At 46.1% G+C, this 27,294-nt stretch overlaps 1 protein-coding gene and 1 pseudogene across 4 annotated transcripts; one reads left to right on the plus strand and one right to left on the minus strand.

Moving 5' to 3' along the window:
• Positions 1-193: 193 nt before the first annotated feature.
• STMN4 (stathmin 4) lies at positions 194-22,122 on the minus strand. 4 transcript variants are annotated; one of them, XM_026007890.2, is made up of 8 exons: positions 21,671-21,799; positions 7,307-7,398; positions 6,106-6,201; positions 5,376-5,456; positions 4,730-4,938; positions 3,723-3,914; positions 2,980-3,033; positions 194-806 (listed from the first exon to the last, which is right to left on the minus strand). In XM_026007890.2, the coding sequence occupies exons 2-7, from the start codon at positions 7,317-7,319 to the stop codon at positions 3,013-3,015; spliced, it is 612 nt and encodes a 203-aa protein (XP_025863675.1). In that variant the 5' UTR covers positions 7,320-7,398; positions 21,671-21,799; the 3' UTR covers positions 194-806; positions 2,980-3,012. The 4 variants fall into 4 exon arrangements, with proteins under 4 accessions (XP_025863675.1, XP_025863677.1, XP_025863674.1 ...); XM_026007892.2 differs by lacking the exon at positions 5,376-5,456 and having other exon boundaries at positions 21,671-22,122; XM_026007889.2 differs by lacking the exon at positions 2,980-3,033 and having other exon boundaries at positions 21,671-22,049.
• A 3,969-nt stretch (positions 22,123-26,091) lies between these two features.
• On the plus strand, positions 26,092-27,085 carry LOC112926790 (V-type proton ATPase subunit D pseudogene; annotated as a pseudogene).
• The last annotated feature ends 209 nt before the right edge of the window (positions 27,086-27,294 follow it).

A 27,294-nucleotide genomic window follows, 5' to 3' on the forward strand; every position in this document is an offset into this window, starting at 1 on the left:
AAAGCAAACTTTTCAATTATGCCAAAGGCTGGCATGTTTCACCCACATCACTCAACACCTCTCAGATGTTCTGATGGTCAAACTAATGAACAAAAGGGGTATCTGCCACCTGATGGGTGGAAACCAAATTCAAGGAAATTCTGTCCATCACTCAAAGGACAAATTCAGGAAATAAAGAACAGGAGGCCAGGAGTAAATATTTCATTGGTCATGATGATCAAAAGATGATGGTTAATACACACACACTCAGACCTCATCCCACCTGTTGCAGGGCAGAAGCAACACCTCCAGGCCCCCCACCCTTTCCCTGGGCTCTCCTGCCACACCCTGCAGCCACTGCCCCACCCAGGACTCCGCCCTTCACTTGGTATGGCTACTGCCCCACGTGCAGCTTCCCTCAACACGGTGCCTGGACGTTCACTGTGAAGAAAAGCCAAGTACTTGACCTGAGTCTGCGGTGGGCAGGGTTGCAGTGTCCATGAGTCCTTCTCTATCTCCTTTCCCAAATTCTCTCCTTCTCTCCCCTCTCCCACCCCATCATTGTTCCCCAGAAACAAATAGGATGGCTTCACTGGTCAATTCTTTACATATACAAACACCAAAAGCAGAGGAAACACCCCTGGCCACCCCCCTCCCCCCAAACCCCAGTGCTGGGAGAGCAGCCGACGGCCGACGAGGCTGCCTCAGGAACTGCGGAGCTGCTGGAGCTGTCCGGCTGTTCTGGAAACTTCTTTGGCCTCTGGGCTTTACCTAGAGGCCTCTTCCTTCAGCTCCTTGTTTTTCCGCACCTCCTCCGCGTGCTTGTCCTGAGAAGGAAGGGAGTGAAAAGGGGAGGTCACATGGGCTTCCCTGGGAATAAAAGAAAGCCGAGGGGCAAGAGAACCCAAAGTAAAGAATTGTCGTCACAGGAAGTGAAGAGCAAGGTCTGCAAAGATGTCCTGAGAAGGGGCAGAAGGTGGCAGGTGAGACTGGCAGGAGGCAGGTGAGTGAGCCAGCTGGTGTGGCCCCGGGGGAGCTCATGGACTGGGGCCAACCTCCCTTGGGGGGACCCACCTCACAGTGACCGCAGAGCCCACCAGCGTCTCCCTCCTTCACCTGGCCATCCTGGGCTTGCACTGAGTGCATGGCTTGAGGTAATGTAAGGAGCAGCTCAGTGTAGCTACACCCAAGGAGCACAATGGAACGGACAGGCCTCATTACAAATGTCCCCTCCACACACTTGCCACATGACCGCTGCTTTCAAGTGCAACTTTTTCAGTCCCTTGGTGAAAGATGAGGGCTCTTAAAGTATAACTTGAAGAATTTTTGGAAATGTCCCCCAACTCCAAAAAGTGGACTCTCTCACAAGTGGTGTGTGAGAACCCTCTTCATCTAACAATGTCATCAAGCCAAAAGATGGGATCTGACTTCAAAGACCCATCAGCTGCGTGACTTTGACCAATCACTTCACCAATTAGGCCTCAGCTCTCTGGTTTTTAAAGAGAGGGCTATGAACTGGAAGCTCTTTCTACCTCTAAAATTTTGTGATTTTAGTGTTCACCTCTAGGGCATGTCATGGTCTGCTTTACATCACTGCTCATTGTGATCTGGCTGGGTCTTCTACTGGATGGTAACTTTCCTATAGGCAGGGAACATGCCTTTTTCTTCTTGGCATTTTCTAATTCCTTCTACAGCACTTTGCACGCGACAGGTGCAAAAGACCCTGGCAATCATCCAGATAGCATCATTTCCAAATATCAAAAATCAGCCTGGAGTAAGCCCACAGAGGCAGTCCAGGAGCCCAGGATATACTTGAAACTATGAATCCATCCCTGAAAATGCTCTAGAACTTTCCACGGCCCTGGGAAAAGTGAGAGTCATGGTATGTCTAGGGTAGTGGTTCTAAACCTTATCAGCATGACCTAGGGTATTTGTTAAACTGCTAGTTTCTCAGGCACCATCCCTAGAAAGACAGTGTCAGTAGGTCAGTGGGGTCCACGTGTCTGTAGTTTTAAACTTTATACCAGGTGAATCTGATGTGGATGGTCAGTGACCCAGGCAGGTACTGACACAGAAAGCACTGACTTGGGGCAGGGCAGAAGCCACACACCTGTCTCTTTTTCACCTCCTGCCTTCATCAGTGGCCAAGGGTGGATAGGGGTCATGATCCCAAAGGAGTGATGCTCACTCAGATTTTGACTCTGACATCTTGCTTCTTTGAGTCTTACCCCACCTCGATAGCTATTACTCCAGAGTGGGGACCTTCTCAATCTCTTCCCCTTGGAATCGACCTCCGTTCAGCTGAGCTCTCTGGGAAGAACCCTAGATTTCTGGGCTCCCTTTCTTTGGTCTCCAATGGTCCTCTCTCTGACAAAAGGCCAACAGGATGATTGTGGGTTGGTCCCCCTGAAATAGGGGTTGAATGAGTCCCTTGGACTTACATAGCTAGAGAACTATTCCCAGATGCACTAGTTAGTGGCTTTGTGACCCTGGCCAAGTTATTTGACCTTCTCTGACATGGTTTCCCCATCAATTAAATAAGGATAACACTGTTCTGCTTACTTTATCAATCTGTTGTGAGGATAGGAATATGAAGAAGTAAAAATGTTTTTGCCATTTTTGAAATACCATATCGTGGCTCTATCCTCAATTATTCCTTTTGGGTTTGGCCTGAGAGCCCATGCCCTATTTTATGGCAATCCCAGATATTTTTTTTCCTGCAAGATTTTGTTCCTAGCCATCCCTCAATAACTGGGGAAGATCGAAATGAGACCCAGATTACTTCCCTCCCATCTGTATACTTGGTGGAGGCCTTACTGCTCTTAGAAGGGTAGAATGTGAGAGCAGAAGGGCTTGCCACATGCCAGCCAGCTGCAGGGCCTATCCACAGATCTTTCTCCACAGATCCCCTGTGAAGAAGCCAATCTTTCTAGTAGCTCTTGTCAAGGGCCTGAGACTCTGGGTGGATGGGCAGGAAGGAGTGGGGACCACGCTGCTCACCATGGGACGAGGCCACCGATCGGGTCCCGGGAGTCACCGCGCAGCAGGCGGCTCCTGGAAATAAAACACAGAGCTGGAGCTCTCCCAGGAGCTGCAGGAGAAACTGGGGCAGCCTTGAGACTCAGGAAATGAGGCCAACGTGTTCTCAGCAGAACGGGCTGTTATTCTGCTGACACGTGGGACCAATCCTAGTCTCTCACGTTTCTCATATGTAGGTGACACCATTTGGTTTATTGACAAAAGGTAGAATATTGGAAAGACCTGTGACTCACTCAGTCCATATCAAGAGGTTTGGAGAGAATCATGTTTCCTGCTCAATGGTCAACTCAGCTTATCATGCCCTTGGCTTAGAGCCAAGAGCCCAAGTCATCATCTTTCATTAAATCAAATCTGTCCATTCAAGGATGAAGCCAGGAATGTACAACTGCTTATTTGTCCTTACTCTCTTGCATTAGGCAGGCTCTCTCTAGAAGATAAGAGGTCTAATCTCCCTAAGACAATGAGAAATTTCAGTTGTGTAGCTGCGCGTAATATCCCCCAAGGAATTCCAAAGCTCAGCTCATGTTTCTTGCCTATGACTTCCTAAAACATCACTTGGGACTTTGTAAGGATCCAGCCTAATGGAAATACCCCCTTTCCTACCTGAGATTGTTTGCTACCTGAAATAATATGTAGGTCCTTTATACTTGCCATGAAAGGAAGAGAGTGTTCCAGGAGTCTCCTCCCTCACCGAGATCACTTACCTTCTCTTGCAGCCGTTCCAACATGGCAGCAAGGTGGGCCTCCCGGTTCTCCTTATTGGATTCCATCTTCTGAGCCAGTTTTTCCTTAGCCATCTTGATGAAGTTGTTGTTCTCCTCAATGGCTTTTTGGATCACTTCCCGCTCGTGTTCTCGTTTCTCTGCCAGGTGCTTCAGAAGCTCAGCTTCCTGGTACTAAGGAAGCACAAAGGGAGAAAGAGGCCCTTGGAAGAGAGCTCTACACCCAGAAGACATATCTCCCTGAACCTGGTCTCTGGCCCATTGGCAGGAGGGAAGGACACTTTCTGGATTCTCCCACTATTTCCTCAGTTGTTTTTTTTTCTCATTGTCTTTATTCATTCCCTCTTTCCTTCATTTACAAATATTAAATGACTATTAATGTATCAAGCACTATCCTACCAATTTGGGAAAGAAAAAAGTCTAGTAGAGGTAACCCATATATTCATAACTCTAACCCAGACTAGCATGTGACAAATGCCTTAAGAAGTAGAGAAGAAATGCTATAGAATTCAAGGGAGAAGAAGATTATTTTCTGCTTCAAAGATGAAAAGCTTACATAAAGATAGCATTGGAGTTGGACCATAAGAATCAATAAGAAACTCAGAGGGTATAAAAAGGGCTGGAAATATATCGTACCATGACCTTTTCCTTCTCCCAGTTAAGGAGCCCTTTCCTTATTTGCCAAGTCTTTCCATGAATCTTTAGTGTTTGTCAGTGTCTTCCTCTTGTTAGTGTGCATATTAGGCTACCTCTTGGACATATGTAATATAATGCCTTATCCCTCTAACCAAACTGTACTCTCCTAGAGACTCACTTCCTTGTTTCCCTCAATGGTGTCTCATTATCTACCCTGTAAATGGGAGGTGCTACCTAAATATTTGTAGGTTGGTGGTGACCCCAACTCAGGGCCCCAACTCAGGGCCACCTCCTATCTTCTCCAACTCCTTCCTATAATGCTGAGTTGGAAGAAAGAAAGGGAGAGCACTTACCTTCCTTCGCTCCTCGGCTGCTTCTAGTTTCTTCTGGATCTCTTCCAGAGATGGGTCTCGCCGCCTGGGTAAGGAGGCATTGAACTCAGGAACCCCATCAAAGGAGGGCGGCTTCAGGATGACTTCAAAGGACTGGCCCGAGGTACATTTGTTCAGCTCGATGACTTCCATGTCAGAAATTACACACCAGTTCAGGTCCACTGTGTCTGCTGTGTAGAGAGCAGGAAAGGGGCTGCTCACCCCCTGTAGACTAGATTGGCACCCCAAAAGCATGCACACATGCACATATATATGGGAGATCTGGGGTCCCCAAGGCAAATCAATGACCAGTGTTCTGGGTTTGTCCTGAACCTGGCACCTAAGGTCAATGGGCTCCAATGGGGCTAAAGGGTTGGTAGCCACAGCAAGCACTCAAGCTCCAAGAATAGAGGTCCCAGGATTTGTGGTTTCTAATAATGGCTGTAGCAAATGCTTTTGCTTTTGCTTCTGCCACAAGACTCTTCCCATCCTGGAGTTCTTGTTTAAATTGTCCTCATTGGTGGCCAACAGTGGTACATTTGCCCACCACCCACCACCCATCCACTCCTTGTCCCACTACCAATCTGATGGCTCAGCCTGTTGCCACCTCTCCCCTGCTCCCTCCTACCCTGCTCTCTTCTTTCTCTCCAGTCAGCACTGTCTTTCCGCTGGCTTTGATCTTTCCTCCTACACTGTCTCCCACACCAGCCTAGACAGAAAAAACAGTCTCAGGTAACCCAAGCACTCCCATCTTTCATTGCCAGAACAAACCTGTCCCTTTCTTTTAATCCCTGGGAAATTAAGAGGTGACCTGTTCCCCATCCCTCCCTGAGCAGAACATGGCCATTCAGTGCTCCCTGCCATTGTCCTGGGACACCATCACAGGTCCCTGTCAGCATGGCCACATTCATTGGGTGGCTGCAGGTGGAAGTCTTCTCTCCACCTCTGGCCTCTCAGAGCATTCACAAAGGAGGCCTGTCAACTTGGAATCTAGTGACTTACACTGCATCTTCTCTTCTATTCTAGGTGTTCCCCAAGGGAAGAATCTGTCTGTTTCACCTCTGCATCCTCCAGAGCATCCATTTGTTAAATGAATGAAGAAAAGCTAAGATCGAGTGCTCTGCAGAACATCTGTCGCAGACTTTCAACTGCTATCTAGTCCCCCAGCTACAGTCCCACATCAGCTCTCACATGCTGCTTAGACCCTTGGAAAAAGTTGTGGTGATTTTACTGGCTATGGGAAAGAAAATGTGACATAGGGAGAAGAATTTAATGAAATTGGACAGGAGTGTGATACTCATGGATATGAGCCCAAGAAACCTCCCCATGTTACTTTCCCAACAGTGGCCCTCACTCACCTTCATATTTATAGGATGATTTATTCAGGGGATCAGCTAGAAAACAGGAGCAGAACAAGGACACCAGTGGAAGCTCCTTCATCTTCTCTTTGTAGGCTGTAGAAACACCAGTAGGACAACACAGTGACCCCTTCTAGACTCAGAAGTCAGCCTTCATCTCAGTTTGGGTGCCTAGACAGCCAGAGGTGACCAGGCTCCACAGAGGCACCCAAACCACCCAGACCCACCCCTTGGCTGAGGATCCAGCCCCCTTTGCTCTGAGCAGCTTGGTTTAGGTTTCCTGTGTGTGATTAGACCCACTTCTGTCCACCTTATTTAGAACCTGAGCCTTCCAGAGCACCTGCATGACCCCTTCCTCCTCAGCACATTGTTTCCCTGACTTAGGTACTTTTTAGTACCGAATACAAAATGCCTTCAGGTAAAGACCACAAGAAGTAATGGTTTTGCCCCAGCCTGGCACCCTGGACCTAGTTCTCTATTTCTTCACACTTGCCAGGATATTTCATTTACTTTGCTCCAAGATGCAGGAAATCCACACTCCATTTTACTCAAATTACTCAGCGGTGTTTCTCTGAAAGGTAAAGAAGCTCACCACCATCTCTCCAGTCTTGCCCCTCACTGAGTGGCAGGATCAGGAGTGAGTCTTCTCTGACATTCCCAGCACAGTGGTCAAAGGGAGAAGTGCTGGTGTCCATGAGGGCTAGAGGAGTACCCCCCCACACACACCATCTAGCCTCTTTGTGTCAGAGAAGGATTGAAAACCATGACATCACAGGTTAGAGCTGATATGGTGAAGTCTGGCCCCCACCTTCCCTGGCCCTGGCATGTGCTCCTGCCTGTACCCCCTCCACCCTGGGGACACTGCGCCTTGTTTTAAGCTCCACTATGCTCAGACTCTCTCTGTTCTCAGCTAAACCCAGTGCACTGCTTAGGCAGTCTCCTCCTCATTTCCTTTTACAAATTGAAAACATAATTAAGTGTAAAATAATACATGTGCATTGTAAAACCTTTTTAAAAACACACACAGATGAGTAAAAGGAAGAAACGCTCAATGGTGATCCCGCCCACTATCAAGTGATAACTTCTTTTAACCCTTGGGTGTACTCCCTGTCAGTCTTTTACCCTTCTCGGTGCCTATGTAAGTACACATATAATACCCTATGCTGTGGTGCCCCAACATATAAAGAGTTTATGTACGTACCAGCGAGGGTCATGTTTTCTGGAATGTGAAGGCTGAATCTGGTTGAAAGTCACAGAGTAAGTCTATCCCCAGCTCAGGATGCTGTCACAAATCTGAAAAAGAGAATATTTTACCACTGACAGGCTATTCACATAAGGAAGCTCTTTAAAGAACTAGAGAGTGAATCCCAGGAGGTTACCAGTCTGCTCCCACCTCCAGGAACTCTACACACCCTCTCTCCCTTTTCTAAACATAGACCCCCTCTTCAACATCACCACAATCAAGTTCAGTTTCCATGAGCTAATTTTTTTAAAAGATTTTATTTATTTTAGAGAGAGAGAGAGAGAGAGAGAGAGAGAGAAAATGAGCAGGGGAAGAGCAAAGGGAGGAGCAGAGGGAGAGGGATAAGCAGATTCCTTACTGAGCAAGCAGCCCAGTGCAGGGCTCTAAGATCTTGACCCAAGCCAAAGGCAGATGTCCAACTGACTGAGCCACCCAGGTGCCTCTCCATGCACTAATGTTAGTTTCATAATTGGCTTTCTAGTCTCAAGCCCTCCTGAGCATCAGACATGGATTTCCCAAAACTGTATATGTCAAGAGGTGTTTAGTTTTCTCTCTGTGCAGCAAAGTGGCTGGTGCAAAGCAAAGGTTAGAATCCTAAGTCAGAATCACTTGGGAGATTTTCAAAAATAACTGTGTCCTGAATTTCTCCTTATTCCCACCCCAGATCTCCCTGTCCAGCCTGTTCTATTATGGGATCAGAGGGAACTGGGCAGAGGATGTCAAAATACTACTTCAGATGGCCCCTCACTCACTACCCACCAAGAACCTCTGTCTTAAGCACTCCTTGACCCCATTTAAGATAACCCTGGACTATTAGAGAGACAAACATTATTATAGAATAATATCATCATAAAGTGGTCGGTGCAGAGATGGAAATCAGCATGCAGGATTATTGTAGGAGCACAGAGATGGGGCTTCATACTCAACACAAGGCCCTGGGGAGCCATAGAAGGGGCTTCTTGGTGTTAGCAGCACCTGAACTGAGTCTTAAATGATGAGTTGGAATTAAGCAGGGAAGTCACTGTGCCAAGGGAGCAGCACAAGCAAGGGTGGGGGTGGTGAAAAAGCTCTGTGTCTATGGTTGATGCTGGACCAGAGAGTATGAAAGAGGAGGGAAAGATGAAACAGTAGATGACAGGGTCCACTTAAGGCTGCTAGCCAATGGAGTGAGGAGTAGCCTCACTCAAGTTGTCGTCATGGGGACCACTTGAGCCTTGGCCACTGTGGTGGTTAATTTTTGTGTTAACTTGACTAGGCTAATGCCCACATAGCTGGTGAACATTATTTCTGGATGTGCCTATAAGGGTGCCTCGGGGATAGGTTAGCATTTGAGTGGATAAGCTGAGAAAAGATGTCCCTCACTAATGTGGGTGGGCCTCACCCAATTTGTTGAAGGCCTTAATAGAACAAAAGATGGAGAAAGGATGAATCCACTCTATCTGTTTGAGATGGACATCCATCTTCTCTTGCCTTAAAACATGAGAGCTCTGGCTCTCTGGCCTTCAAACTTGGACTGGAATTATGCCACCAGCTTTCCTGAGTCTCCAGTTTGCTGGTGACCAATTGTGGGATTTCTCAGCTTCCGTAACTGCATGAGCCAATCCATCATAATAAATCTCTTTCTATATGCATCCCGTTGGTTCTATTTTTCTAGAGAATGCTGACGAATACAGCCACCCTCAGTGGTCACTGTGCCAGCAGAGGGTGGCGTGAGCCAACAGCTTCACTGCCTACATCTCACAAAGCAAAAGACTCTGAAACTGATGTAAAGCCCCTTTCCATCCTTAATAAGGTGTTTTCTTTCTGGCGACTGGGGTCTGTACTGGCTGGGGATGGGCAGGGGAACCAATGGGAGCAGGAGGCTCAGCTTTAAGACCAGACCAATGTGGAGTCAAACACAGACTTGATCTCACTAGTAAGCTGTCACTCACATGTCCAATTTGCTTTCTCCATCTTAATTCTGCACCAAGTTACACAAATTAAATGAGAAAAGCATATGTACAGCATCTAGCAAAAAAAGGAGGTATTTAATAAATGTGAGTTTCCTTTCCTGTATCTTTTCCATCAGAGTAGCCACCAGCCTCCACACACCTACTTCAGAGTCACTGTCTCTAGTTCTCACCAGCCCTGCAATTAAGTCTATAATCTCCATTTGCAGATAAGAGAACAGAGGCTCAGAGGGTTTATGTGGCTTACTGGGGGGTCATGAGGTTAGAGAGTTAAAAAAGCAGGGATTTGAAGCCAGGTCAACTGGTCTTACACTGCTATGTTCCCTGCAGAGCCTTCATGTTCTTTGGAGCCAGAAGCCCCTGCCAGGCACCACCCTCTTCACTATGCAGCACAATGGGCCTCTTTCCTTAGAGTCAGGCTGATCCTGACAGTACCAGTGGGTCCTTGGACAGGGTCTGGATGTCCCTGGTCACAAGGCTCCATTCCACACTCTCAGCTTATAACCAGGCTGATTGATAGGGTGACTGGCAGGGTGAGTGAGCCCTTGCCAGCAGAGGGAAGAGCATCAGATTTCACCTAGGTAATAGAGGGTCCAAGTAAGGGAAGTGAGGCAGAAAAGGACACTCTTGAGGAAGAAGAGGAACCTTCTATAGGAGTAGGTACCTAGGATGAGGGACTGTATCCCTCAGACCGAGCTGGGAATGATAATTAAGGCCCTCTGCTCATGGAGCACAGATTACAACTCCTGTCACTGACATTATCCCAGTTAATCTTCCCGTGAGGCTGAGTTGACAAGACAGGCATCATCAGCTTCACTTTCAGATGAAGGTTAAGACTCTTAGCTAAAGTCATACAGCTGCTTAGTAGTAGAGTTGGCTCTAACTTTTAAGCTTTTCCCTTGTGTCCAGGGGAGGGACTGGATGCTAGCTGCAGGTTCCTCCAAGGTCTTGGGGACTCAGGGCATGTCAGTCTGGCCGGAAGATATGGTTCAACTAAACACATCAATAGGCACTTTCTCACTTCTATGGAAGATATTGTGCTAGGAGTTGTAGGATGGTGAGGAATCAGGTAGAAAACATGGGTCAGAGAGGCCGAGAAGGAAGACCAGGGCAGAGAGCAGGAGACATTCCAAAGATGGGCAGCGGTATGCATAGGCAAGGGATTTGTAACTGAGAACTCTCTTTTCACAGGGCCAGAGTTCACATAATCAAAAATATGTATTTATAGATTATCTACTATGTGACAAATGCTTTCTTTTTTTTTTTTTTTGTGACAAATGCTTTCATTTTAATTTTCTTAATCGCCTTACAATGTAAGGATTGTTGTTCCCATTTTATAGATGTGGAAATTGAGATTGAAAATCAGAGAGGGTAAGTGACATTTCCAGGGCCACTCAAGTTAGTGGGTAGAATGGTGTCCCCTACTAAGATATGTCCTCATCCTAACTCCTATGACTTGGATATGTGACTTTATTTGGAAAGAGTTTCTGCAGATTTAATTAAGTTTAGGCCCTCAGGGTCAGATCATTCTGTACTATCTGGGTGGATTAAATATAATGACAAGACTCCTTAAAAGGAACACACAGTGAGCAGAGGCCATTTGACGAGGGAAGCAGAGATTGGATTCATGTAGACACAAGCCGAGGAGCACCTGGAGCCGCTGGCACCTGGAAGAGGTATGAATGTTTCCTCCCCCAGTCTTTGGGAGAGTGTGAACCCTACTGATACCTTGATCTTGGATTTGTGAGCACCAGAACTGTGAGAGAATTAACTTGTATTGTTTTGAGTCACTAAGTGAGTGGTCATTTGTTACAGCAGCTGCAGGAAACTAATACATGCATAAGTGATTGAGCCAAGGTTTAATCTCATGATTCTTCCACCTTATCTCAGCTACTAATGTTTTATATACAATTGATTTGTTCCTTAAGATAATCTGTATGTTTGTACTTATGGGTACACAGAGCCCTTATAAACCCTCATGCCATAGTCACATCATTTCTATTGCATTCAAGACCCAAAAGATGTTTCTACCCATGGGGCACTCTAAGAAAGAATGGAAGGGGACAGGAGGGATGTCATAGATTCTTCTAGAAGGCCAAGCAGTGAAGAGGGGTCCTAAGCCATTGGGTGGTGGCAGCCACAGCAGGGGCTCTGACTTTGCTCCTCACTAACATGGAAGACCAGAGTTGACTGGAGCCAGTCATTCCTGCCTCCCCAGCATCCAGCCTAGCTACATGAGGACTACAGGTTGTCTGGTGGGTTAGACCCAGATTGGATGCACACCGCTTGGAAGATTAGGTATGCTAATCCATGGCCTAGAGACCTTTCAGAATGGCTCTGAGGCCTCTGTTCTCCCATCTGAGAGCACCAATAGCTCAGGCCATTCTCCTGGGCATGTCCAATCAACCCAAAGGCCCACAAACCAGCCTTAGTCTGTAGGCCTTGTCCCTACAAACTTCTCACAACACTGTGAAATCCATTAAATGACTTGGTGTCTTGGGTTACCTTGGGTTATGTTGTCAGGCCACAGCAAAATACCTACAATGCAGTGGGGCAACCAGGCCTGTCCTGCGACTACCAGAGAAGAGAGTTAAGGGATGTTTTTGCTCAAAGTCACAGAGGATAAAATGCCAGGAATTAGGGAGGCAAAATGAAAATTAAGAAATAATAGAGGCCAGAGTAACCATGAGTCAGGCCCACCAGGGGGAATTGTATCTAAAACATCACATATCAGAGCACCATGAGTCAAAACTCTGTGCTGAGACAACCTCTGGCCCTCCCAGAGACTCTTTGCATGGTTTCTGTTATGGCAGAAGCCAGTCCCAGGTTGCACCTGGGAAGACCAGGACTATATCCAGCCATAACAAAGATCAAAGCAGTCGCCAACTCAAAGTAGATGACTTATACTCATTCAGCCAATAGCCACAGAACCAGAGCCAACAACAGTGGCCTCCTGACTCTTGTCTAGTGCTCACTCCTAAGCACTTTTAATGGGTGGCAGACTGCTGGTCAAGAGGCAGGGCCTCCCTGGGCAGCCCAGGCAGTTCTCAATCCAGCATAGCAGGTGGTGAGAGGACTCAAGATTCAGATGACAAAGGCCAGAGTGTGCTGGGCTTATTTTGCAATTCAGATTCTGGTGTGTAGACTGGATTAATTGGGGGAAGAGAGAGGGCCCACTGGGCTGCATGCAGGACTCACTAGGACCAACTAGTAGGATACCAATAGGAAGATAAGGGATCTCTAGACTAGGGAAAGCATTCGTACTTTATATTCTATTCAGTAGGAAGGCACTGCCATCTTTTGACTAAGAGGGAGAGAGGAAATAGTGATTTTAATGATAATAGCAAAAGGAATAGCTACCACATCTTGAACACCTGCTTGGTACCAGAAAATTCAAGCCTTATCTCAATTTGTTCTTTGAGGTTATTTGTAAAGAGGAACTTGAAGCTCAGCAAAGTGAGGTTAATGACACAAAATCCTACAGGTAGCAAGTGCAGAGCTGAGATATTCATTCTTTTTTTTTTTTTTCAGTGAAATGTTTAAATTTATTAATCCCTAAGAGCAGGCTACACGGGTGCTGAAGCCATCTTCTACCATTAGCATATTACCATATGGTCTTTATATTTTCTTTTCTTTTCTTTTCTTTTTTTTAATTTGTTTTTTTAAATAAATTAATTTTTTATTGGTGTTCAATTTACCAACATACAGAACAACACCCAGTGCTCATCCCGTCAAGTGCCCCCCTTCATTCTAAAGCCAATCTCCATCATTAGCTGCTGCTCAGGCAAAAGATTCTTCTGGCAGCATCAGCATGGGGAAAAGATTAGGAGAGGAAGTTTGGAAGCCAGGACTAGGCACAAAGCAATGAGGACCTGCCTAAAACAAGTAACACTCTGGACTCTTTGCATCCCACCAAGTACTGTTATCCTGTTTGCAAACTGACCTATACATTTACTCCGGCTCCAGCATCTAACAGTCTATGTATAGAAAAACAAGTGATCACACATTTTTGTTGATGGATTGAACAATTAACATAATTAGTAGAAATAATTAATTAGCTATAGCCCAACCAGGAAGAGACCCAGGCCATAAAGAGATAAGATGCAGAATGATTATGTTTTGACTGGTGGTAGGACTGGGTGATAGAGGTCTAGAAATTAAGGCTTTTGACTAAAGGGGAGATCTCGTGTGGCACAATGGGAGGAAAGATTCTAAAGTGAAGAGATCAGAGCCCCCAGTTTTTCCTAGAACATCAGAATGTCGGCAGTGGAGTGGCGTGAACTGGTGATCACTAGCCAGAGGTTCTCGACTAGAGCAGCCTCACTCCCAGGAATATACATGGGACTCTTTGATGGTCACTAGACTAAGGGAGTCCCAGGCCTTTAGTGGGCAGTGGCTGGGTAAACTAAACACTGTGAACTGCACGTAACCATCCCACACAACCAACAACTGCCCCTTCCAAAGTGCCATTATGCTCCCCCCCGGGGACCAGAGATCCTGAAGTCACACTGAGTTGATGGCTGAGATGGGACCAAGGTCCAAACCTTTGAATTCCAGTACCAGTACCCTTACCCTTCATACTGATCCCTTCCCTCCTCCCACACACTAGAACACAGGGGAAAACCCACATGGGGCCACCTGAGCAGCAATGAAAAGATGGTGTAGACAGACTTTTTACATGACAAGAAGTGGTGACCCATGTTCTTAGGCTTTCTGTAATGCAGTTGATGACCAGGAACCCATAGAGAAGAGCACCAAGCTCGTTGATGCCACATGATCCTTTACTAGGTGCACACCTGATCTCCTTAGGTGCCTCTGACTACCCACACTACCCAGGTGAGCTCATGTTTTATTTGTCACTGCAAGGAATGCCCAGATAAGGCTTTCAGGATGTGTCAAATCTCATGTGGACTATTTCTGAAGGATAAGAAGCTAATGCAGATCCAAGTGATTTGAATAGAGTGGTCCCTGGCAAGGATGTCCAGAGATGATAGAGAGACTCTGGCATGGAATCAGGGCATGGACACAGTGAGTTCTGATCCAAGACTTCTAATCACGGGCAGTACAGAGAAGTGGCTCTTTATATTTGTACCAATTGTTAGTCCTGTTGAAGTTATGTATGTGCCTGAAATAAGCTGTACAAACTACTTAAATGTTGTTGAAATCATATCTCTGCACAGTAACCCTGGTTATTTTGTGCTGATCAGAAGACTTTGACTCAGGATGAACACCTACCATTTACTTTGACGTGGATGGAACTGGAGGGTATTATGCTGAGTGAAATAACTCAGTCGGAGAAAGACAACCATCATATGGGTTCACTCATATGTGAAATATAAGAAATAGTGAAAGGGACCATAAGGGAAGGGGGGAAACTGAGTGGTGAAAAATTATAAAGGAAGATCAAGCTATGAGAGACTCCTAATTCTGGGAAACAAACAAAGGTTTGCAGAAGGGGAGGTTGATGGGGGGATGGGGTAACTGGGTGATGGGTATTAAGGAGGGCACATGACAGGATGAGGACTGGGTGTTATACTATATGCTGGCAAAGAGAATTTATTTTTTATTTATTTATTTATTTTTTGCAAATAGAATTTAAATAAAATATTTAAATAAAATTAGATTAAATTAAAATGAAGACATTGACTGAAAGCCATACATCTTATTTGGGTTAAAAAAAAAAGAGATAAATTATTTTTTCATGAAGGTGGTTCATCCTTTTCAAAATATTTATTGAATATATAATTCTGTGCCAAGCCCTCAGCTGGGTTCTAAAATAACCGCAGGGGTTTTTGGTGATGAAAATGTAAAATAGGTCCCCAGGGTGAGAATTTGGAGCCTCTGAAAGTTTTGCAGATGCCCTGTGGGTCTCTGGCAATTCTCCAGGAGTAACATGGACCATGTTATAAAGGGAGAAGAAGTAGATATTAGAGCACAGGCCAAACCTGGACCAGTGAGACCCACAGAGGGCAAAGGGGCAAAGCACAAGAGTGTGTGATTAGCTGGCTTTGTGGAACTGGCATTTGTCTGATCACCACCCCACTTAAGCTGCTTCTAAAGGCTTCAAGAAGAGATGGTGGGAACCGTGGTCAGAAGCAACTTCCAGGTATCTAATGGGCTAAGAAATGCAGCTCCTGTTGTGTTTCTAGGAAATAAAGAAGAGTCACCTGTTGGCAAGCACAGAGCTCTGGAGGCCTAGGTCTAAGGAGCACCTCCTAGTTGTAACAGCTACATTGGGAGGCCAGTCAAAAAAGGAAAATTAAGTCAAGTCTAGAAAAATGCCAGTCCCAAATAATCTACAGTGATGGCACTTTCTGGCATGCTTTGGTTTTCCATTCAATATGTACAAAAGAATTGACATATTAGAAGCAAAATTCCAGGGCACAGACTTCCATTCAGGGTCACTGGATGGAGTGCAAGACATTGTGACCCAGTACGTTGAGAGATCCTGGACTCAGAGTACTTGGAAGCATCAGCATGTAGAACAAACTCTTGTCATCTGAGTCCTAGTCACACCAATAGCAATATTTTGGAGTGCTTTATAGTTTACCAGGCGCTTTCAAGTGCATGTATGTGCACATACACACTTTATATGTAATGTTTTCATTACAGACATATTGATATTCTATTTTGGAACACCTATGTGACAGAGAAAAGAAAGGAAATCCCTGTCATCTTGTTACTTTTTGCAGTTGGCATTTCCTTCTATTTTTTTTTCTTCCTAATGTCTATTATTTCTACCTAGTTGAAAATTGGAAATAAATATATTTTATCATTGCATTCTCTCCAAATCCTATAAAATAGGTACTATTATACCCATTGTCCTGATGATCAATTCAGGTAAGTGACTTGATTTGCTCAAAGTCATACAAGCAGAAAATGATAAAGATGGGACTTGAGCTAACATCTTCAAAGTTCCATCTCACATGTCCAAGGCCAAGTGTAAATATAAGTTGAATGGATGATTGCCTTCATGTGTATGAAGTGTGCACAAAGCCTTGCTCACCCCACATCTACCTCCAACCATGGGACAAGCATTAGATTTGTAGACATTGCCCGGGTCAAGCTCTGCCCATAGGTGGGAGGAGCTGTGGTGATCTCTGGCATCTCCATTTCCTACCCTTTTCAGATGAAGAGACAAAGGGCCCAAAAGAGTCAGAGCCTTTCCTAAGTTTAAGTAGGAGGAGCAAAGCCAGGTTTCCAACCCACATTTAACTATGATCAAGGGAGATTCTCATCTTTCACAATATTATTCTTGTTTTCTTTATTCTTTCATTCTTCCCCAGTGCTTTGTAAGTTTTACATCTTATTTTTCATCTTCAAGTTAAAATCATTTATATTTATGTCTTATTACATTAAGAAGAAAACAACACCTAATGGTTTTCTTTGTGAAAGATGAGGGCTTTGTGCATAATTTTATTTCCTTGCACTACAAACCTTCTGATTTTGTCATAGTGATCTACGTTTTCAGTTCTGGATTATTATTATTGATTTCGTTCTTCAATTATTCATTCAACAAATATTTATTGAGAATCTACTATACATACTACTCAAGTTGCTAGGAAGTAATACAATGATAAATGTAATAGACATATTCCTTAGCTTTACGATATTTGACATTTGCATTCAGCTTTATAAATGTGTTGATCATCACAATTAGACAAAGACTCGGGGTGCCTGGGTGGTTCAATCTGTTAAGCATCTGACTCTTGATTTCAACTCCGGTCACGATCTCAGGGTTGTGAGATCAAGACCGGTGTTGGGCTCTGCACTGGGCATGGAGGCTACTGAAGATTCTTCCTCTCCCTCTCCCTTTCCCCCTGCCCCCCAACAAAAAAATTACTCTGGTTTGTCTAATTAGGGATCCCTGGGTAGCTCAGCGATTTAGCGCCTGCCTTCAGCCCAGGGCATGATCCTGGAGTCCCAGGATCGAATCCAGCATCAGGCTCCCTGCATAGAGCCTGCTTCTCCCTCCGCCTGTGTCTTTGCCTCTCTCTCTCTCTCTCTCTGTCTCTCATGAAAAAATAAAATCTTAAAAAAAAATAATATTTTGTCTAATTACCAAAAAATAATTAGACAAAGACACTAAATTCTAGTATTTTCTTTCTTTGTAACCATTATCAATACCATATCTCTTTTGTCCCTGAGTTCTTTAGTTTGACAAAAACTTTTGGTCAGCTAGACTTCTTGGGGTAATATATTTTTTAAGAAGGATTCATGGGATCCTTATATATTTGTTTGGTGACAGATGTAGAAGATAGACAAAGCCATCCCAGGATCAATAATAGTCAAGTAAGTTATGTTAGTGCAGGCAGCTAACAGAATCTATGCACCTATTCCCTCATTGTCTGTTTCAACCTTGTCTTCTACCTGGCTCTCATTTCTGGGCACTGACATCCAAATGATCCACTGGAACTCTTTCACCCTACAGTCTGCACTCCGCTCCTTTCTCTAGATTCACATTCCCGGGTTTGTTCTCTGAACTCCCGAGTTGCTTACACCCTTCCATAAATTAGGCCCATCACTTCCAATCCGATCTGTCCTCTTACCTCCTACCATCTACCTCTGACAGAACGACTGTAAGGGAATGGACACACAGTGACAATCAGTTTTAGTAAAAAAGACCAGTGATTGCAGGGGACGGTAGGGAGAAGCGTAGATGTGTACGGGGAAGCAGGAGTAGTGTACCTCTATCTGTGTATTTTCTTATCTTCCTAGTGGAACTAAAGATGTAAAGACCTGGAAACGCTTTTTAAAATATCAGGAGAGATTTTTTTTTTTTTTGTCCATACTGTTCCTCAAAGAAAAACAGAAAAAGCAACCTTTTTCCAGACTATCACATCTCTAAATATAGCAAATTCTAACTTAATTAGCAAATTAAATTATACATGAATAATGTTTATTGGCCAAGCCAAAAAAAAAAAAAAAAAAAAAAGGAGGGCAGTGTAGAGTTTGGTTCTCTACAGAGCATTTATAAAAATTACATTCTGAATATTTTATAATCTCCCCCCAAATTTCGACCTCACTCCCCAAATAAATGTCTCATTTCTACCTGTCTATGATTTCAAAATCACTGGAATTCTGTGTCTCCAAATGATAGTTTCTGGGTAATTGAGAAATAATATAAAGTTATCAAAGGGGGGACACCTGAGTGGCTCAGTGGTTAAGCATCTGCCTTCCACTCAGATCATGAGTCCAGGGTCCTGGGATCGAGCCCCACATCAGGTTCCCTGCTCAGTGGGAGTCGGCTTCTCCCTCTGCCTCTGCCTAATGCTCCCCCTGCTTATGCTCTCTCTCTTTCTCTTTCTCTCTGTAAATAAATAAATAAATAAATAAATAAATAAATAAATAAATAAATAAATATTTTTAAAAAAAGATATGTAAGGGGTCTGGAGAAAGGCTCTTAAGAGTTCAGTAAAATTAAGCATTTCCCCCTTCTTTCTATATGGTTGGTTTAATGGAGACACTCTGTCCTCTCTTTCCCCCTCTTTTACCTGCCTTCTTTCCTGTCACACCTCACTCTCTGGATCTCAGTTTATCAATCTTTATTGCTCCACTTTAAATCTTATCAGTCAGCATACTCACATCCCAGAGGGCAAATGTGGCTTAAATGGCCTAGTCGGGAGAGGCAAGGCAGCCAACCTTGCTGGGCCCTGGGATTTCTTTTATTGAGCCAAAATGAAATCTAAATATTAAGCAAAAAAATGCAAGACACGACACGCCTACCACCACACCAGCCAATAGAATTTCCATTAAAGCCTCTGCTCAGGAAGGACAATATTAGACCAGGCTTCTCAATTTTTGGTAGGTCCTTTAGAACGCAGTATCTCCCTAAAGAGACACAGTTTTCCATTTAACACAGCAAGTGGACTATGGACATTTATATATGGAACATGGTCATAGGGACCTGTTCGAACAAGGCATATCTCCTTGCAGGAATTTTCGCAGTCAATGATATGGGTAAATCTTGAGGATATGATGCTAAGTGAAAGAAGCCAGTTATAAAAAGACAAATGCTACATGATTCTATTTATACAAGGTATGTAGAGCAGTCAAATTCATAGACACAGAAAGTAGAATGGGGGTTGCCAGGGGCTAGGGGGAGAGAGGAATAGAGTTAGTGTTCAACAGGGAGAGTTTCAGTTTGGAGAGATAAAAAAGTCATGAAGACGGATGGTGGTGATGGTTGCACATCAGTGTGAATGTAGTTAATACCACCGAACTGAACACTTTCAAATGGCTAAAATGGTAAATTTGGTGTTATGTGTATTTTACCACAATTAAAAATTTTAAATTTTTAAAAAGAAGTTCATAGTCTAGTAAGAGTCATCCATAGGCTTACAGTCGTAGAAAAGGTCATAAGGGTCACTCAGCCAATGTTTTTTTCTTACTGGGACTGACAGCAAAGAACTGCCTTTTATATCATGATCCAGTCTGTACATGTCATAATACTGGCACACTCACATGCATCTAGTCACTGATCCACCTACATACACACACATAAATGTACGTGTAACCAAAATATAAATATATAAATATATGTGTATTTATTTATAAATACAATAACATTTCTAAAATATGTTTAAAAATATAAACAATTTATATTTATAAATATTTACATAACTGAAAATACATAACTAAAAAAAAGTATAGGAAACACTCTACTAAATAAGATGTGTTTTGACTTTTTCCTACTCTATCCCATTTTATTTGAAAACAAAATACCAATTAACTACCCATGAATTTGATTTCACAATCCACTAATGGATCTCAATCTGCAGCTTGAAAAACACTAATCTAGACCCAGTCTCCAAAACAATGCAGAAATCTGTATAGCCACCCTGCTTGGTGGTCATCCAACTTCTGCTTGCACGCCTTCAGTGATGGGGAGCTCACTCCCTACAATGTTCTGTGGTGGATCCATCTAGCAGTTAAAGATCCTTGTCCACTCCAAACCTGTTCCAGGGGTGGCCTGAGCAGAGCTGGGGGTCCCAAAAGGGCTGGGACCTGCTGACAGGTGCTTTGGTGCTTGTGGTAAGTGGGTTTCAAGGAAGGTGAATAGCACAGTTCCTATTAGCAAGGTAGCATCTTAGGGTGGCTGAGGAGAGGGTGCTGGCTGGCCCCAGAGGACAGGGTAGGGTCTCTGGAGGCTCCAGCTTTGTTCAGTGGAGCTGCAAAACAGACTTTGCCCCTGTGCCTCCTCACCTCTCACTCCAGCACTATCATTATCTCCTCATCTGATGGATGATCTCATTCCCCCTGGCACCCTGACTCTCTGCCTGTGGGAGACGTTTCCTCCCCCTGAAGGGGGGCTCAGCCTCAGTAGAGACAGATTCTCCCACATTCCCTCTCAACCTACCACCCACCCTGCAGGACTCCAGTGGACCACCGCTGGCCATCCCCTCCCTGGGTGTTCTCTCGGTCTTGAGATACAGGGGTACCCCTGCCCAGGCTGTCTGGACCTGGGCTGCCTCAACATTCCTGAGCCCCCCAAGGGGTTCAGGGGACCTGCCTTTTTTTCAGGACAATAGGACTCCTCCACACCTGACTGTGTCTTCCTGAGAGGAATGAGACAAAGACAGCATCGCCACGTGGGGACGGAGCTGGCCACTGGACAGTAAATCCCTGGTCCCCTGGATGAGAAGAGGGCAATGCCTAAACTCCTGGGGAGAGCGGTGGGCTGAGCACGGAGGGGCCACCAGCGGGGACCAGGGCGTGGCAGTGGTGGGTCCCCCGCAGTTCTCAGCCCGCCAGCCTGCCAGCCCTGCCCAGGTAGGAACAGGTTGACCTCAGGGTGGGGCGGGGCGAGGGGAAGGCGGTGATCTCATTGTATCCTTAGAACCCGGAGCCCAAAGTAACCCAGTGCAGACAGAGGAAAAAGAAAAGGATGATACCCATGGGGAAGCGAGCCAAGAAAAACTGTGGCTGAGAAAGGGAATGTAAAACCCAGAGCAGCTGCTAGCTTGAAATGGGTCTGGGGGGCAGCGGCAGTTGGGGGGGCGCGGGTGGGGGGAGCCAGACTCTGCACAAAACCATTCTCCCTGAGTAACAGAACATTTTTATGCAGAAAGAACTCAGCATGGACATCTGACCCGAAAGAAACCCTGGCAATTCCTGCCCGCCCTCTCTCTCCCAGAGATCTGGAATAGGACTGCCCACAGCACACCCCTCTGTCCTTCGGGGTAGCCCCATTCTTTTCACATCACCCCCATTTCCCCCCAGAATTTGGCAAAGTTTGATTGATTGAGTGAAACCAAAAGGCGACGCAAATGGTGCCAGACCCCTGGCTTCTCCTCTCTGTCGCTGCTAATATATATATTTTTTTCCTTTTGCCCAAAAAGCCTCAAATCATTTGCATTCCATCGCCACTTACCTGCAGTCCCGTTTGAGCGTGCTGCTCCCTTCCTCACTCCCTCAATTAGTGGTACCCCGGGCTTCTCTCCCCATCAGCGCGGCCGCTCGCTCTCCATGACATCACCTCCGAGGCCCGTGATTGGCCGACAGTGGGTTGCTTGGCAATTGGACAGTCTCCTCCGGCGGAGCAGGGATTGCCTGAGTGAGTAACTCTTCGCAGGCCGGGGAGTGGGAGATGATGTCAGACAATCAGCCTGCTTTCCATGCTGCCTGCCGAGCTGGGGGCCAGAGGGTGAGGGTGGGGATCCAGAAAGAAGGAGGGAGTGGTGCAGGAAGGTGGGGGTGAAGGCGCAGCTTGCCAGCTCAGCTGTCCAGCCAGGGAGAGCACCTTGAGAGGCGGAGCGGGGATGGGGGGTGGGGGGGTGGGGGGGAAGGATTTCCAGAATCTTGAGCTCTTTCAGATCTGGGGGTGGGAAAATATGGAATCCAGGGGAGAGATCAGAAAGAACAGATGAACCCTAAAAATAGCCTCTGGAGGGCTTGGTGCCTGTTTCCAGCTCTGTCAGAAGGGCTGGTGGGTTTGAGCAGTGACTCAGAAGGCAAGAAGGGGCTGCAGACACCCCAGGCCTTGGAGCTTGAGGTCGTGGCGTGCAGGTCCCAGGAGAGCACGGTGTCCCTCCACCTGGCTGTGATGTTGGCCACACCTCTTCTGTGGCCACTGGACCAGCGCTGGGTCCTGGGGGGTGGGGGGTACTCCACCCCACCCTGGGCCTTCCAGAGGGAGGAAGGCCATGACCAAAGCTGAGGAACACCACTACCCTGGTGACTCCTAAAACACCTGGAACCCTGAGGGGAGGGGATGGGTCATCCCTGTTGGCTTCCCTAGCTCCCTCAGGAAATAGAGGCAGGGAGCCCCTGATGTCACCGTCTTGGCCTGTCGGTCAGCCAGAAGAGGCAGGGCCAGGCAGCCTGTCAATTAAGACCCCCTTCTCTAGAATGCCTCACCCATCAAAGCCTCACTGAGCGCTGAGCATGTTCTCCGTCCCCTCATTCCCATGGCAGTGCTCCACCACCCCACCTCACCTCACCTTTGGGGGGGTTGGATTTCTTCTATTGTGGTAACATACGCATAACAGAAAACTTAGCACTTTAACCATCTCTCTGTATGACCTTCGATGGCATTAAGCACGTCCACGACGATGCTGTGCAGCCCTCGGGGCCATCCGTCTCCACAACCCTTTCATCTTCCCACATTGAAACTCTGTCCCCGTTAAACACTAACTCCCCTCTCTCCCTCCCACATGGCTCCTGGTGACCTCTAATCTATTTTCTATCCCAATGAATTTGCTTATCCTAGCATATTCATTACCTCATGTATTACCTCATGTAACTGGGATCATACAGTATTTGTCCTTTTGTTTCTGGCTTATTTCACTTAGCATCATGTCCTCAAGGCTCATCCATTGTAGCAGGTGTCAGGATGTCCTCCCCTCACCCATTTTTATGGAGTTTATGTTCCAACAGTCAATTCACTGACCAGCACCCTCCCTGCTGCTGATTGAGAACAGGCAAAAGTTGCCTTCATTCAGCCCATGCTTTTAAATCGTTTTTGAATTCCAAGTGCACCAAAGAGCATTTGCACATCCCAGGTTTTTTTTTTTAAGATTTTATTTATTTATTCATGAAACACAAAGAGAGGCAGAGACATAGGCAGAGGGAGAAGCAAGCTCCCTGTGGGGAGCCGGATGTGGGGCTCCATCCCAGGACCCAGTAACCACACCCTGAGCCAAAGGCAGACAGCAACTGAGCCATCCAGGCATCCCTGCACATCACAATTTGTGCATGTAGAAGCCATGCTGTGTACCCCCTCTGCAGGCGTGTTGGGGAGGAAGGAAGTAGGTTCTCAGGCCCTGGTAGGGACCTCACAGCTGGGACCCAGTGGTTGGTATCTCACTGCCCAATGCCCTATGCTGTCCTCCAGGGGCCCCATGTGGACTTACACCTCCAAACCCCCACTTCTCATCTGGATAGGAAAGCACCCATGAGGCTGCCCCACTCTGGCCAACCACACAGGGTGGGAGGCAGGGGCGGATGATCAGAATAACGAATGACCCCTGACAGCCTTTGGAGTTCACAGAGCTCGTTCCCACTGGTCCTGCAGTGTAACCTCAGCAGCGCTGCAAAGGCAGTGGGAAGAAAACCCTTCTTCTGTAGGAACAACATGCTTATCATGCACGACACGTGCCATGAACCCAGGACCCTCAGGTCCCAAGCTGGCCCATTTCAAAGGGAATCAGGAGTGCCTATGGCTATCTAAATGGTTGCCTGAATGTGCAGAGATAATAGAGGCCACATGCATGCCAGGCTGGTATCAGGAATCCAAGCAAACCGGAATCGTGTGGCCGCCTTTGCAGTCAAGGTTGCCTCTAGAGCTCCCCTCCCCCATCTTTTTCCTCCTCCCTCCCAGAGCTGAGAAGTCTGGAACTCCACAATCTGCTGCTCTGGAAAGGGGGGGTGGGGGGGAGGAGACAGTGAGTTGCCATGGTGATGGCAACCAATGAGAGATTCTCTGCTACAGAGGAGGGGAGCACTCTGTCTGAGTCCCCTTTACTGACTAATAGGAGAGGGGGCTGGGCCCAGCAGCATGAGGACAGGACATCACAACATGAATGCAGGGACCAAGGTGGGGGTAAAGGGAAATGCAGGAAACTGTCTTATTTCTAGAGTTATTTATCTACTATTTGAGTACTACGCTGTGGTGGACTAGATATATGTGTTTGTGTGGGTGGGCGTGGGTGTGTGATCAGTAAACCTCACTGAATCCCTGTGAGAAAGGGATTCGCCACCCCATTTATACAAGAAACAGAGTCAGAGAGTCAAGGTAACTTGCACACAGACTCCCATAAATCAGTGTGGCCTAGATTTGAATTGGTGGGACTTAATATTGGGAAGAGGGGCTCCACCCTCCCAGCCTTACCATATGGGAGAGTCCCAGAACTTCCCCAAGATGGCATAAGGCAGTCCAATGATGGAACAGAGAAAGAAATACAGTTCCAGTGCCCAGCATGGAGTCCAAAGGATAAAGAGTGAGGAGAGAAATCCTCTCACAAAGTCAAAGCCAGCAGGTCAAGAGGATCGGGTCACCATCAGGGAACAGATGGAGGGGAAGGAGATGGGTGGTGTGTTGCTTACTCCTCATAGTCCAAAGCTGCCACGAGCTCCACAGAGGAAGGTGGGTGAGCAGAGGCCAAGCCTGGGCCTGCTGCACCAGCTTTGGGGGGAGCCAGCTGCTTGTGATCGGTCCATTGAAATGCAGCAACTGGACATTCGTCCAAGGGATGCGGGGCCTGGGAGGAGCAGATCTATCGAGGAGGTTGCTCTGCTGATTGCCATTTTCCACAGCTCAGAGGACACTGTGGCAATGACACTCGGAGGATCGCATGAGGCCATTCGCTGGACCCACATGTGCTGCTGGGCTACACTGCGGAACTCCATTCACCTAGCTCTTCCAAGGGTGGAAACATGACTGTCTAAGGTGTGGGAACGGGGGCTCTGCTTCTTCCTATTGATGTTGAAGTGTAGAAAGGAGTAGCATCGTAGAGGATGGATTATCCAGAAGCCAGGCATGCAAGGGTGGTCCCTGTTCAACGACTTGACTCACCGATAAATCACACGTATGGCCCCTGGGACCCAGAGGACAGTGCCCAGGCCCCAGAGGGGCCCCACCTGTCACAGAGGTAGTTATATTATAAGGGCCAGCTGCACAGTCACCTTGGGGACCCTCAACAAAGCTCTAGTCATTTCCCAAAGTTCAGGAAATACAGTCTTCATCTTGCACAAGAGTTCAGAATATCTGATCACTGCATGTGTAGCCTGCTACACTCATACCAACGCGATTTTTGAAAACTGTATATCTTAAATGAGCTTTTATTTTCTGTCTTTATTTTAGGGGGAGACTAACGTTAGGGAGCTTTCTTCTATAGAATTTATTGAAGTGAACACTTCCAGCTATTAAAACAGAAACATGTACTATATAATTTTTTAAACATTTTAAAAATGTGAGCAATGTGGCTCTTCTGCTTCGTGCACTCTCTTGATGTCAATGGCTTAGATCTTTTTTTCACCCAACCAAAACACAAAACTTAGGCAATTCAAATTTCGGCAGTGCTGGACTGACGAAGCTGTTTATTTATTAGATTCGTCAACTAAATTGTAACCGTGGTTAACACTTAGAACAACAACATATGATGTTTATAACAACAACATCTATCAATGGGGACTCCAACCTGTAAGTCACTTAGAACAGTGCCTGGTGCAAAGTACGTGCTCAATAACTATTAGCTATTACTGTGGTTGAATTCCAAAGTAGGCAACTCGTGAGTTTTCAAGCAACCGAAGCCTGTTTCAAACTTAACCAAACACGAGTATTTTTATCAAAACTGAACAGGCAATACACACACACACAAACACACCACAGAGAATAGGCAGGACAAGCATCCTGCCCCCAGAGGAAGGCGCTGTGGTAGGGACTATTGCAGGGGACCCAAGCCAAATAGTCACCTTCAGGATGTGGGCAAAGATCCAAGTGAGACAGCTCCCTCGTAGTGGCACAGTCCATCACCAAGGCTCAATTAAAGGGAGCAAGACAGTTCAAAACCTCCCAAAGAAACAATGTGATGCCTTAACTCCCTGGTTTCACCAGGCCCTTAAGGAGATAACAGAGATGAAAATGTGAAGAGAGAAGCTGCTCTTACTTGCCAAGGTCACGTTCACAGTTGGAGGGGACTTGGGCACCACAGTTATCCACAATGTTAAGTGAAGCTTCCAGCAAGGAGGATGCTGCAGGTGATACTTTGCCAGTATTTGAACATCACCATCAAGGAAGTGACAGTTACAAACTGACTGGCTTAGCCAGAGGTGGGGACAATGCCTCTGAATTAAAGAGGAATAATGTCACAGCATTGGGAGTAGCTTTGCTGCAGATGTTACTGGAGATGAAGCTATTAATGGGAGTGTAAATGCCACTGAACATGTCATCATTCCCCGGATTGGATGTGCCCTTGCTTGTATCATCACAGAGTTCAATGTGAGAGAGCGAAACTTCTATAGGTTAAAGAAAATACAGAAGAAAAAGATTCTCCAGGAAAAATCTGAGCAGGACGTGGCACAGCAGAAGGTAGCTGGAGAGGGGATGGAGCCCACTAATCTGCTGGCTGGAGAGAAGCACAAAAATCTGTTCAGATAGTCTTTCCTGCTTTGTCTCATTCAGAAGCCCTTGCGTGGAGCATCTTAAGTCGGTGTCTACGTTTGGTATGGGTGGCTCTTTATTGTTTGGTCTAGGAATTTCGCAGGTTGTAAAAACGTCCCCAGTGTCCATTTATGGGATTACCTTTGCAGAATCATAATTCCACAACCATTTAGCACGGAAGAGATTTGTAGAACCAACCGACCTGCCCAAGAACCTGTAGAATTTATTCTGTGCGAGTATTGCCCCAGTCCGTGTACTTCTGTGTTACAAATGATCTGCTTTCCAGGCACATTGAGGAGATTCCCCTTGAGAAACAGCAGTGGCCTCAGGGTGACACATGTTGGCCAACTATGGCTCACACACCTGGTACCATTGTCTGAGACTGTTGTCTGAGA

The sequence above is a fragment of the Vulpes vulpes genome, chromosome 9, assembly GCF_048418805.1.
Source record: "Vulpes vulpes isolate BD-2025 chromosome 9, VulVul3, whole genome shotgun sequence".
Taxonomy (NCBI): domain Eukaryota; kingdom Metazoa; phylum Chordata; class Mammalia; order Carnivora; family Canidae; genus Vulpes; species Vulpes vulpes.